The 14,005-nt window shown below is 54.1% G+C and overlaps 1 protein-coding gene across 3 annotated transcripts in view; it reads right to left on the bottom strand.

The window, feature by feature from the left end:
- BID (BH3 interacting domain death agonist) overlaps positions 1-14,005 on the bottom strand; it is a 33,191-nt gene that overhangs the window by 2,822 nt on the left and 16,364 nt on the right. The window contains exons 2-5 of one of the 3 annotated variants that reach the window (XM_017643097.3): positions 7,508-7,574; positions 6,031-6,080; positions 3,427-5,922; positions 808-947 (exon numbers count right to left, since the gene is read on the bottom strand). In XM_017643097.3, coding sequence (XP_017498586.2) covers positions 808-882 — 75 coding nt within the window. In that variant the 5' untranslated portion in view covers positions 883-947; positions 3,427-5,922; positions 6,031-6,080; positions 7,508-7,574. Of the gene's footprint in view, positions 1-807; positions 948-3,426; positions 5,923-6,030; positions 6,081-7,507; positions 7,575-14,005 lie in introns of those variants that run through there. The other 2 variants (XM_017643095.3, XM_073223203.1) reach the window with 2 other exon arrangements.

Genomic DNA, 14,005 nt, shown 5'->3' on the forward strand with positions numbered 1-14,005 from the left:
AGAAAGGGGGACAAAGGGGTTGAGGTGGCATCCCACCCACACAGGACCCTCAGCCTCATGGACACCTGTGAAGAATTAAGTGAGCCTGTGGACAGGTCACTGCTAGATGCTCATCGATTCTGACAGCCACTAGAAAGCACCCGAGGTCACCAGGGCAAGGACAAGCCTGCCTGGGAGCCGGGGGCTTGACTTGCCGAGTCCTGGAAGCTGAAAGAACTTCTAGGTAACGGGGCACCTATACACACCTCTGGCTGGTAGTCAAGAGCAGGGAAATTCTATTACTCTGACCTCCTGGGGTCATGCACTGGCAGCCTGGGGCATCTCCCCCAAGACGGCTCCTCAGGAAGGACAGAGTGCCTTAGACACATCCCTTTAGCCCCAGGGCCTGGCAAGGGGTGAAGCTCTGCGAGTATCTGCCCTGCTTATAACCATGAAGTCAAGATTGTTTCACCTTTTTGCACACATGGGTAAGTAGCGTTTTTATTCAACTCCCTACAATTGAAGAAAGGATGTTATTTCTGGAAGTATCATACACATTTTGTTAATCTTTTTGGACACTTTTGTCCTCAAACTCTTGACTGACTTAAAGGTTCAGGTTTCCTAGATGCCATGTAACTTAACCCTTCTACAGGACAGTTAACCATGCCATGCTTCTGCTTCCGATCCTCATGAGCAGAGTCACATCAGTGGGCATCAGTCTGTCTGGCAGAAGACAGGAGACAGACCTTGTTGGTTCAAATACATGTGAAAAAGGCTTCACGCTTCCTACCTAACCCAGAAAAGGCCCTGGTGGGCTTTCTCACCTACCTCCTCCAACAGGCTCACATTCATGAACTGCACTGCTAGGTGGTCCACGAGCGCTGGGTGGATGCTGCGGTCCATCCTGTCCCCAACCTGGGCGAGCTGCCTGGCAATATCCTGGATGATCTCTTCTAGATTCTCAGAATCTGCATGTTCAGGCAGGGGCAGCAGAGAGTGGATTCAGATAATGGCCCTGTCCGCCCCTCGCCCTGCTCCACCCAGACCAGAAAAGGGAGGGATAGGGATGTCCCCGCTTCCACAGCACACCCTGGTGGTCCCGGCTGAGCCTGTGAGGCTGCACCAGAGCTGCAGTGAGAAGACTGGACCTGTAGTTCAGGGCAGCAGGGGGCTGGGTCCAGGAAAAGCGCCTGACCAAGCCAAAGCCCGGCTGGAGAGGCAGGCCTCCTGCCCTGCACAGACGCCCCACCAGCCTACCGGAGGGGCCGTCATGCTGGGATCCCTGCCCACAGGCTGTGGAGCTGTGAGCAGGGCCACAGCCACTGCAGGCAGTGCCACACCTGCCACCGTCCAGGTGCCAGCTGCGGAAGCCGCTGGGACCCAGGCTCTGCAGGTAGACCAAGCGGGAGCTGGCCCTCTGCCCTCCATCCTCCCCAGCCACCTCACTAAACAACCCTGTCCCCACCACAGCCCAGAAGGCCCACATGCCCCTGGCCTCCCTGGACCAACCGTCCCAACTTGTCCCAAAGCCCCATCCTTTGGCTACAACAGCCCCTGGGCAGAAGGTTCTCAATCCCTTCAGGGCTACTCGCTGCCATCTGCCATGGCCGCCGCCCACTCCCGCAGCCCCGAGGCCCCCACGCCATCATGTGCGCCCCACTTGGCTGCACTCCGGCTCCATAAGAGCTCTAGTGCTTTTATCTGTTTTGTTGCTGCCAATCTCACAGCCCCCAAACACTGCCAGGCGTCCCATGGCGCCCAGTAATTTGCAGGGGCGCTTGCCCGCAGCCCCTGGAGAGGCTCCGGCAATGGCAGCTACTGCACTTTCCCTTACATCGAGTTTTTCCTGTGCTCACTTGCCCTCGGGCTTATTTACCCAGTGGAATGCCCATCCTCCCCCCAGCCTCCAGCAGCCGCTACGCAGTCCTCAATCCTCTTGGTCCCTCCCGCCCGCCACTGCGTCCTACAGCTCCCCTCTGGACGCAGACCGCAGCCCCCTCTACCAGAACCTGTCACACACTCACTTCTGCTCCAGAGACAAGGCCAACCTAACCGTAACTCACCCTGGACCTCAACCCCTGCTATTCTAAGCACTCCCGCCAAACTCCATGACTCTCAGCACCTTTTAAGGCCTGGCCTTCCCAGCTTCAGGTTTCTGCTTAGGCTGCTGCCAATCCTGCTTCCCCATTTCCAAAGAGCCACGCTGCACTGACCCTTGTGGGTGCACCAGGGTCCAAACGCGGTTGCACCAGGTCTTTCCTGACCCGGCGAGCAGATCGCTGCCTTGCCGTCCTTCCACAGAGCTGACTGTGCCCGACCCCCTGAGCTCTCCGCCTTTCCCAGCGATGTGGCGAGTCCTAGCGGACTCATCTGGGTCCAGCTCAGTGCATGAATTCACCATAGCAGCCAGAGCTACTCTGCTGTTTGCTTCCAAATCCTGTCAAGTACATGCCAGCTTTCCACCAGAGCAGTCAAGTCGCTCCCACAAATGCCACGAGTCCCCCAGGCTTTGCAGTCTACGGGCAGGATGGTGAAGAGGGGCGCAGGACTGCCAGGGCAACAGCCTACCGTCGGTTACTCCTGCAGCAGCCAACAGCAGAGTCAGTCCTGGTCCCACCCCCTCCTAAACCTTCCCAAAGGGGCCCAGGAGCTCTTGTTCCAGTTTAGGGCCGGCCGGAAGACGCCGGCGGGACTCTGGGGCAGAGACCGTGTTTGGCCTACTCTGGCCAATACAGACCTCAGGCCACATCCCCACCACTGACTGGACTCAGCTAGAGGCTGGGTCGGCTGCTGGTCTCCTCCACAGCCACCAGAGGGCAGTGCAACCCCCCATGCCAGGCGCCTCCCAGGCATTATGATTTCGTCCTATTCGCTAGAGTGGGCGCGGGTGTATGTCAGAACGTGGGCAGCTGGGGAAGTCTCTCGCGAGACCCTGATATGCACACTGCTGAGCACCCGTCCAGGCCCAAATCGGGGAGTGGCTGATCCTCAATACAGTAGCAGCCATAGGCTCAGGGGGAAGCTGAGGAGGCTCCTGTCTGTGGGGGCGCACCAGGATGAGGGCAAGGAACAGGCAGGAACCTGGGAGCTGCGGCCCAGCCCAGTCATGCCCACTGTTTGACCTCGGGAACATCACCCTCTCTGGGCCTGTTTCGAGTGGAAACGAGCCCAGCATACTTCAGTGCCCTAGTTACTGTGGAGATTCATGAGCCACAACACACTGGAGGTGAATGCAAAGGAACCAGAAAGAGGCACAGTCCATATACAGAAACCCAGTGGGTCTCACCTGACCAGCTTGGCCAGGCCAGCTCCACCCCATGATCAAACCCAGCCCAACAGCAACCTTGCAGGCAACCAGCCAACACCCTCCCAACACCAGTTCCCCAAGTGTTACTGGTGACAGCAGAGGCCTGTGTTGGGGAGGAGGCAGGTGGGGTGGGCGCCTACCTCTCTCCTCCCTCCCCAGGTAGCTGCACCGGTTGCCGTCTGTCTGCAGCTCATCCTGTTGCTCCTCCTGCAGGTGATCATGCTGGGGCAGGTCGTGGCCCAGCAGCTCCAGCTCGTTGTGGAAATTACACTTGGAGCAGTTTTGGAGGAAACCAAACACCAGTAACTCTGTGAAGTGCTCATCCCGGAGGCCTGCACCATTGCTGACCTACAGTGAAGGGGGTGTTGGGAGATGGTGAGAACGTGGTCCTGGGCTGGCGGCCCTTTCTGCAGCTGAGCTGGCAGAGGGTTTCTGGGGACAGTTAGGCCCTGAACGACCCTGTGGGGACAGGAGCACCTGCAGGAGGGCTAGGCAGGCAGTGCTGCCTGCAGATGTGGAGGAGCTGCCGTTCTACAGCAGGGGTCCGCCTGCCCCCAACATCCAGAAGACACCACACGGGAGGAGTGAGCTTGCTTTTGGGGTAAGAAGTTCCAAAGGCTGTTTTAGGTAAGTCAAGCAATAACCATAATTTAGATGTCATCCTTGTATCTACATGCCTTCGCCGAGTCCTATTATCAACTTAAGCCCTTCTTTACTGGCCATGCATTGAGCAGGTAGAAGCTCCTTCTCTTCCCTAATATCCCTTGTGGACCCAGGATGATTTTGTGCAACCAGCAGATTTTCAGTAAGAACTGGGTGGCAGTGAGCACAGATCACAGTCTTTGGGCAGGCTGGTGCACAAGCCCCTTAACCAACCGGCACAGAGCCAGGAGGGTGATGGCCCTCCTGCTCTGGTCCAGGGGCCGGAGAGCTGCCCGGCCTGAGAGCAGAGCAGCAGCGGCTCAGCGCATCCTGAGCTCTGGGAGCTGGGAGGGACACTGCTGGGGTGCCTGCTGCATTTGGGATGGTGTTCTTGGCAAACAGGGTACTTGTAGCACCAGCAGCCAGGTGTGTTCAGAGCAAAAACTCAGGATGAAGCGGGAATTATCGGAAAAGCCAGGGCTTCTGAGAACCCCCAGATAAATGCAGGACAGACACACTGGGCTGGAAGACAAGGTCAGCAGGAGAGGAAGGTGCGAATGAAATTTGTTTCTATATTCTAAGCCCTTAATTTTCTTCATTAAAAAAAAATTCTAGAGGACAGATTTTAGAGGGCAAATTGTTTTATAAATAAGATGCATGAAATTGGTGCTTATGTATCGCTATTCAGCTTTTACTTCTCAAAGATCACTCCTACAAAAGGGCCAGTGTGCAGGGTGAGCTCTATAGCATCAAACCCTTACGGCTCCTGCTCAGTGAGGCGGTGGCACAGGGCAGCCCAGCTCCTCCAGACCATGTTTCATCCCTGCCTCGGGAGAGGCCGTGTTCGGGAGTGGGATGCGGGGCAGGGGTCACGGGGCAGGCTGAACTGTATCTCCCGAAATGTCCAAGCGCTGCCCCTAGAAGCTGGGGATGTGACCTCGTTTGGAAAGAGTTAAGATGAGGTCACACCGGAATAGGGAGGGTCACAAGCCAATTAGGGCTGTTAAGACAGGATGGGGCTCTCCACGGCAGGGAGGAGCCCGAGAGCCCTGTATCCACAGGCCTGGCAGCAGCCCCCACACACTAGAGGAACCAGCCCTGCCCGCACCTGGGTTTCAAGGATCTGGCCTCCCGAACCTCATGAGAATGAATTCTGTTGCTTTGGTCAGTGGCGGAAGGTCACTGCTATTGAGGAAACAATACAGGCAGTCTTTGCCCACATGTCCTCTGATCAGAGGTTGGTAAGTAGCTGTTAAAATCTGGATGCAGGGCAGCAGCTGCCACTGACTACACCAGGTGAAGTCATCAAATATTCGACTAGGGATGGTTGTCTTCCCGCATAAAATAGCAAGAAGAGAATTTCAGCAGGACGGAAAGGAAACACTTTCACGTTTAGAGAAGGACAGTTCCAGAATCCTTGGGTAACACAAAGTCAAAGACAGGAAGCAGTAAGGATCCACACCGCTCCGGCGGGTGTGTGAACAGGCTGGGTGGTACCATGAGCCAGAAAGCAGGCTCGGCGGCTCACAGGACAGCTGACCCTTGAACAAAGGGCTGGGGGTGCTTACCTCCTATGTAGCCAAAATTCCACACATGACAAAGACTCCCCCAAAACTTTACTAATTCTAAGTAGTTAAGCAATGGAAGCCTTAATTTCTATTATCAGAAACCTTAACAATAACATAGTCAATTAACATGTATTTTCTAAATTTTATGTATTATAAATTGTATTGTTGTAATTAAGTTAGAGAAAACATTAAGAAAATCGTAAGGAAGTTACATTTACAGTATACTGCACTGTATTTTTAAAAATCCACATAAACATGGACCTGAGCAGTTCAAACCCGTGTTGTTCAGGGTTAAACTGTACTTAATTCCAAGAACAAATAGAGCTGTGCCAGGCCGAGTATGGAACTTGGAACCCTTTTTGATCTTCTGGTGATGAAAGTTGAAATGGATGCCTTAGAAGATGCACAATTTGGTGGTTGTTCATCCTTTTAAATCACAGAAAAAAATGTTAAGACATATGACCAAGACTTAGGAAGATCTTACTGGGCATATTAAAAAAATCGATCGAAAGGAGGCAAAAATAACTCTCATACTCATCAGTTCCAGTGGAGTAAATAAAGTGGAGTAATCCTGGTGCCCAAGCCTGGAGAAAACAGCAGCAAATAAATTTTTTTTTAATTCACTTATTTTGTTTGTTTTTCTAAATATCAAAAAATGTCAGACAAATGCTACAATGTGGATCAACAGCACCATGCCAACAGTGAAAACCCCAGGACATTGTGCTAAATGAGATACACCAGGCTCAGGGCAGGTATCACGATGCTGCTGCTGTGAGGCCCCTGAAGTGGGCACCTGCATAGACAGAAAGCAGAATGGGGGCACCAGGGGTGGGGGAGGGGAGGGGAGTTAGTGTTTAATTGGAACAGGGGGCAGGAGGAAAGGTGCGGAGTCCTGGAGATGCAGGTGCTGATGGAGCCCAGCAATGTGGATGTACTTAATTAATGCTAACGGCCTCTATTATTAAAAAAAAGGCTAAAATGGTACATTTTACACTGTATATTTACCACAGTTTTTAAAAAATGGAAAAAAAAGAAGTCAGAAAGAAGTCAGAAAAATCTACAACAGGATGAAGACTGTGATGGGGGCCACCGAACACCCAAGGGCTCTTCTGTGCCTCGGTCACAGAAGGACACTGGCAGAAACCCCATACACCTTCCTGCATGAAGGCTGCTGGGAGAAACGAAGTGGCTGGGAGCTGGAGCTCGGCAGTCCAGGTGCTCCTCGGAGCCATTGATGGGTCCCCAAGAATGGTGAAGGGGACAGCTGTGGCTGGCAGGGACGGTGGCTGGCCAGTCTAAATGGCACCAAGCAGGAGTGTGTGGCCAGGGAAGGGGCTCTATCAGGATAAGGGCAGCTCCTGAAATCTCTCCTGTTTAGGCAGCTGACATCTCTGCTGAGCCCGCCAGTCTCGGGCCCTCCAGCTACCTCCTGAAAATCACGGGTTCCCATCTTTTCCAAGGGTGTTTCACGAGTACATCCAGGGACCCCCTGGGGCGTCGGGCGCTGCTGGCTGCTCAGGGGCTCAGGGCCTGGGGCTCCAGATCCCCAGGCTTGCAGATGCCTCCTACCACGGCTGCTGAGGACAGGCTGTGGATGAGCGAGGACCCAAGCTGGAGCCTCCGAGCCACCGCTGACCGTGGCCAGGGCCCAGGCGAGATGGCACGCTCAGCAGGGGCGTGAACAGAGCTTTGGGCTGGCGATAATGCGCCTTCTCCTCCAGGCTCCTCCTGCACGCCTGCCGCAGATGGGGGCGTGGTTGTGCCACGGTGATGCTCCCCAAAACTGCCCAGCTTTTACATGGCCTTGAATCGAAAGCCTTCTGCCCTTCCAGTGGGCACCGGGCAGAGGTGTGGGAGGGAAGAGGATGGGAATGGCAGGTTTGTTTTCCTTCCCTGGGGTCCAAGTCAGGTGTGCCGGCAGCTGCCCAGTAGGGGTCAGGCTGGCCCTATGGGCGCGGTACCCTGCTGCCCCGCTTCCCCCTTCCCCCTTCCCCTGCAGAGGTCAGCTGACCTGAGGGTCCATGGCACAGGCGCCTGGGTTCCAACCGGCTTCCAGCTCGGGTGTCCTCGCCAGCAGCCTGGAAGAGGGGACACACACACACAGGCTAAGAGGCCGGTCTCGCAGGAAGCCCCCACTGCCCGCATCACCCCCCGCTCCTCCGGAAAGAGTCTCGGTGCCTCGGGCAGGGCAGCCGGACCCTGTGGCAGAGATTTGAGGGTGATGCGTGCACCCAGGGTGGACCCCCCCTCCAAGCACAGTGGCCAGGCAGACAGCAATCTGGTTCACACATTCTTTTAAAGCGAATACTTTTATCAGTGAGTTTCCTACACAAACAAACTTTGTTAACAAAACAAAGGTAGACGTTTTCTGGAAATCTGTGTTGTTACCAAAATGAGCACCTATAGGCCACCCCTGCCACGGCTCTGCAGCAGCTTCAGGGAGACCTGTGGAGCAGAGCACCAGGCACGATCACACTCTGTGTGCGCTTGCCCGCCGCTGACACACATCCACGGGTCCAGGAGGCACCATGCCCCGCTGCCACAGGCACTGTGACCGCCTGCCCCTGTCAACGGGTGCCTTCCAGGAATGTCCTAATCCTCCTGCAGTGGTTGGTTTCCAACTAGGGCTGAGTTTGCTGCCCGAGGACACGAGGCAGCAGTTGGACGCTCTGTGGCCACAGCCGGGGAGGGTGCTCCCCACACCCACGGCTGGACATCCTGCAGGGCCCTGGCGGACGGCCAGCCACTAGGGTGCCCACAGTGCTGCACTGGGACCCGTGCTCCTGTCCACAGGCACCAGGGACAGTGATCCCGTGACTGGGCATTTACAGTTCGTTCACCACTCAACACAAGCCTGTGATGGGCAGTCTGGGCGGCATCTTCCCATGAAGTCTAGAGCCAGCTGAGGACGGGTGTGAGGCTCAGCACGCTCCCCTGCCCACAGGGCCTCAGGTCACTTCCGCAGCACCCTGGGACAAGCGGCCCAGCAGGGGCCCTCGGGAAGGGTGGCTACATATGCCCAAGCCGCCAGGCTTCAGTGATCACTGCCCACGGCTGGTTGCCTCTGGCTCCAGCCTGTGCCACCTGAGGAGTCACTTGGCGAGTTGCTGGCAGCTGTGAGCGCACAGGATGGGGAGAGCACATCCATGAAAACCCCTGGGCTCCGCGGCAACAGCGGCTTCAACCAAAGCTGGGGGCCAGGAAGAGGAAAACAGCATTTAAGCACTAACATCCCCTCCTCTCTGTGACCCAGTGGGACGAGCCCCCCAGCAAGGCCTTTGGGTCCTCACCCACAGCCAGGGCTCAGCTGGGGCCCCACAGGTGCTGCTGGGCGCAGAGGGACCTGAGACTCCTGTGGTCACTTCTCAGAGCCCCATATCCCCGCCCTGTTAATGGTCGAGGACTCCAAGGTACAGGATGACAAATATCCTTACTCCTAGCAAGGACCCCGGCAACGCTGTCTGGACCACGCACATACACACCAGCACAGCGCCAGGCTCCCCGTGAGGCCTTCCCTCCGATCCTCACAATGTTCTGCAAAGAACGCACATCTGGCCCAGTTTTCAAGACCAGGCTGAGCCCCCTGTGAGGGCAGAGCTGCCCATGCTGGGGGAGCCGGGCAATCAGTGCCCACACAGGGCCTGTCTTCCACGAGGAAGGCAAGCAGACAGTGGACAGGTCACATGAGCCTACTGACTCCCATCCTCCTTCTGCACCCAAGAGCCCACCCACACCCTGGCTGCCAAGTGTCCCCGAACCAACAGAAAACCTAGAGTCTGCAGACACCCAGCCCTTTGCTATGCTGCTGTCAGTCAACATGGGGCAGGAGCACCCCCAACGAGCCCCCCTGGAAGGACAAAGTGTTCCTGAGGACAGGCCTTGGGGACAGGCCTCCCCTTGCTGTGACCCCACCCCACCCACCTCCGAACCAAGCGCGGAGCGGACCTCAAGGCCACTGCAGGGGCCCGGGGCAGCCGCCTGGAGATGTGCTCTTTCGGCAGGCGGATCATTTCAGAGCTGAAAACTACCAAGGCCCCAATGCTCAGAGACCCTGACCTCGGCCCCCAACCAACTGTAAAGAAAGCATCTAGATGGAGGATGTCCTCCAGAGAGAGGGCAGTCGCCCTAGAGGACTGTGCCATGGTGTGCCCGGGGTGGTGGACAGGGGTGGCGAAGCCTTGACACCCCCCGTCCCACCGTTCCTGACGTCCACCAGCATTTGTTCGCCAGACACCTTCCTCTTTCCCTCTCCTGCGACTGCCTGCCTTCCCTGCCCCTCTGCTTAGGTCAAGGTGACGTTTACACCCCACTGTCTCCATCTATACAGATTCTTAGACCAGCTAGAAGAATCTTGAGTGCAGAAGAATTCTCCCTCCCCACCGAAACCAAATGGAAGTCTTTCACAAATTACTTTTAGCAATACCATCCCATAGGAAGGAAAGATCACACACACAACACAGATTTTACACAAACACAGACTCAGAGACCTTATAACTTTAAATTACAGCCCTGAATTCCATATCCAAATGACCTTTCCCCCTCACGAAATTCTAGGTAGAGCATGTATATCTCAAAGTTACAGAAAATACAAGTTCCTCCTAGAACTTCTGTTGCTTTTAGGCAGAATTTTTACAATACAAGCCTTTTGAGATAAATAAGACTTTTTAAGTGCACTTCCTAAATGATTCCACCTGACTGGAATGTCCCTCTGAAAGGCCAGTCACCCCAGGCTGTAATGGCCCTGAGCACCGGCAGCAGGTTGCTGGGATGTCAGCTGCAAACAGTCCGACTCACACTTCTGTCCAATCACAGTTTCTCCAACCGGAAGTTATTAAGCTTTCTCAGGCCACAAAAAGTAAGATTTTGCCATTTTTGCTAAATATTCACAGCTTCCAGAACCATAGTTTTTAGCACTGAAAGGTGGCATACTGACTCATTAGAATTTAAAGATTATTTCCCTTTTTGGATTTTTCTAAATAAGCAATCAACGAAGCATCCCCTTCAGGTTGCTTAACCCTGTGGCTTCTCCACCTGACCATGCAAAAACACTACCACAAAAAAAGGGGGCCCCATTTGGGCCATTTCAGTATGCATCTCCCTTAGGAAAATCCTCCCATTTAGGGAGCAAGCTGCAAGCAAACCTTTCTGGACTAGCAGGAGGCTCGTGGCTCCACTCATGTGAGACTGTGTCAGAAGTCTGGCTTCCCAATCTGGTTCAGTGAGATCACAATACTAGGATTCAGGTACCATGGTCAGCATGCTGGTTTGCAAATGGCACTCCCAAAGGCCACGAAACACTGCCCTGTGCCTGGTTCTCTGCTGGCCTCTACACCACCTGGGGCTCAGAGCACCAGATGGCCAGTGTCCGTGTGTGCATCCCTGTCAGGCTGTGGTCACCCACCATGAATGAACTCCCCATGGCCCTGCTGAGGACTAGACCTCTGACACCTCCACCGAGACTGGCTGGGGAGGTGAGTGTTCATTTCCAGCACCAGTTCTGATGGTGTGGGCCTCTTGTAACTTCTCGTCCCACATCACTGTCCACGTAGACCCCTCCCTTGGGCAGTTTGATGGCCTGCAAACATCTTGTTGGGAGGCAGACCCCTCTGACCAAGGTTTTGTTCCCTCGGCCACAGGCCACACACATTACCCCTTCCAGGCAGGCTAGCATGTGGGTCAGCCACAAACTGCATGCCTGGTCTCCACCCTCTTCCCCCTCGGCAGGAGCTCCTGGATGCCCTGCACCTAAATCCCACCCTCGCTCTCGGGAGTGTCCCCAGGTTTCCCTGGTCTCCCAGGTGCTCTCCCATCGCACCTTGCCCAGCTCGGTCTGCAATCTGATTTGGGGTCACACAGATGCTATTTCACATTTGGGTTTGTTTCGCTGAATCTGTTTTAACAGACCACGTGGGGCAGGAAAGCACCCATTTTCCCTCCACTCGTTTTTTTCTTCCCAGTGTCTTTCACCTGAGACTATGCCCTCTGTATCTCTCAACTGTGACGCTGAGTTCCCCTCCCTGTCACCTTGACTGGGACCCCTCAAGAGAGTGCACACAACTACCGCAGAAACTCGGGGCCACAACCGAGAGGAGGGTGCCCAAGGCCCAGTAATGCCTCTCCTGCTGGCTGGAACCACAGGGCCATGTTGGCACCCAGGCACCAGGGCCACGTGTCAGACAGCCTCGGGCAGTCTGTTCCGGGTCCCTCTGTGGTTGCTAAGATTTGTCAGCTGAAATCAGTATGACCTTTGTGTTCAAGAAAAGTTGCTTCAGTGTCTTACTGAGGACCAAGGCCCAGAGCCTGTCTGGTGCACTGCTCCAAACCCTTGGTCTGGGAACATCTTACACATGTTTGATCATAGGGTTGGGGCAAGGAAGAGGCTGTGTCCCCTCAGGAGGCATGGCCTGAGGGAGTGAGTGGGAAGCAAGGCTTAGGACTGCTGGTTATTCTCCTAAGGAATCTTCCAGGCACCAAGCTCCAGGCTGGCTATCCGTTCTGAGCCCTCCAGGCTGATCTCCCCTGGGCAGGGTGGGGATGGGGGCTGTGACACGTGAGCGTGGCTGCGGGCATCTGCACAGTCCAGCTGAGCTGACCTGGCTGATGCGGGGCTCTGCAGCCTGCCCAGCCCTCTGCCTGTGGGTCCATGCGGGGAACCACAAAACCTCAGAAGTGAAAGTGAGGCAGGGCAGGGACCTGGGACAAGCATCGCGATTGACTTTTCCTGCCTGTGATGAAAAATGCCAAGATACAAACAGTACAGCCAGAACAGGAGTGGTTCCATTTGAAGGATAAGATTCCATTTTAGAAACCAGGGACTTAGGCCTAACACATGCTTTGGTAATCAGATAATAACCTACCCATCTTAAGGCAGGGCGAGCAGTCTTAACTGGTATGTTCCCAGTGCTTGAGGGAAACCACTACCTTAGAGAGGAACTGGACTAATAAATTCCTTGTGTTAAGTTTATCCTACAGAATTATCTAGAGGACTGACTGTGAATGGTGACATAGTATCACCGGAGAAAGATACCATGAGACCACATGTCAAGCCTACACCTCCCCACCTACTGCCCGATTCCTGAAAACCTTAAAAGACAGAATCCTAAGCCCTAGTACATCTCCTCTCTGAGGTTGCCCACATTCCCCTTTCTTCAAAAGTGTGTACTTTTTAAATAAAGCGTTCTCACTGCTCAACTTACTGCATTTTGTCTCTGTGCTCTTTGTCACTTTACTATTTCATTCTATTTTCCAGACTTAAGCACAAGTCTTCACTCTGTCTCTTCTACTCCAGGTAAGTAGGGAGGAGCTACTGAGAGCTCTGATTTGCGCTTGCACGTTCCTTATCACCTGGGTGAACTGGACAGGACTGCAGCTGTATGGTCATGCTCTTTAGCAGTAGCCTGACTTGAAAATCTCCTTTTTTTGCCTTTGGGAAGTTCTCAGAATATAATCTCACTGCATCCAGTGCTCTGCAGCTCCCCCAAATCCTGGCGTGGTAGAGGCTTAGTTCCCACAGTGTGAAGATTCAAGCAGACACTGGATGCCAGCTGACCCTGGCTTTAGGAGTTGGCAGGGATTTGCCCTACGCTGAGCAGGAGTTTAGGGAACTTCCCTTTCCTCCCTCTGCTCTTCCTTGTTCTCTGCTGCCTGCACGGCTGCTGCCACTCACTGCTGTCTTGCCTTAATGAATTCCTTCCTTACCTACACTTGTCCAACCTGTTCAAGAATTCTTTCTCGTCCAGAGTCAAGAACCCTCCCTTGTCCAGGGTGAGGTTTCACCTGGTGCTCTACCTAGTGTGGAGGGAGAGACCTCCCCAGACGCAGCTGCCCAGCAACAAAAGCAGGGACTCAGATACTTGTACACTTATGTTCACAGCAGCATCATTCACAGCAGGTACAAGGCGGAAACAACACACAGGCTCACTGACAGGCGAAAAACAAAACATGGTCTGTCCATTCGCTGGGATATAGTTCAGCCTCAGGGAGGAAGGGAAGGGCGCACTGCGGGTGGGCTTGGGGACGTCATGCCAAGTGAGATGAACCACACACAAAGGGGGACACATGTGTGATCTCACTCGCACAGCTGTGTGGAATCACATTCACAGAAGGCAGAATGGGGGATGCCAGGGACATGGGGGAGGAGGATGGGAGTTCATGGAGACAGAGTTTCACCAAGAAGATGAGAATGCTCTGGAGACGGATGGTGGTGGTTGCACAAGTGTTTATGTACTTTATGCTACTGAACTTGATCGTTTGAAAATAGTTAAAATGGTAAACTTAACGTCATGTACACTTTACCACACACAGAGAATGAAATTCTGGCACCTGCTGCACCATGGATGAACCTTAAAAAACACTACATCTGTGACATAAGCCATACACAAAAGGGAATACACAATTTCACGTACATGAGGAATTGCCCATTTTTAAAGGGAATTATTAATTCCTTATTAATGCCACTGAACTGCACAGTTAAAATGGTCAGTTTCATGTTACATCTGTTTCACAAAAA

Source organism: Manis javanica, chromosome 15 (assembly GCF_040802235.1).
Source record: "Manis javanica isolate MJ-LG chromosome 15, MJ_LKY, whole genome shotgun sequence".
NCBI classification, from domain to species: domain Eukaryota; kingdom Metazoa; phylum Chordata; class Mammalia; order Pholidota; family Manidae; genus Manis; species Manis javanica.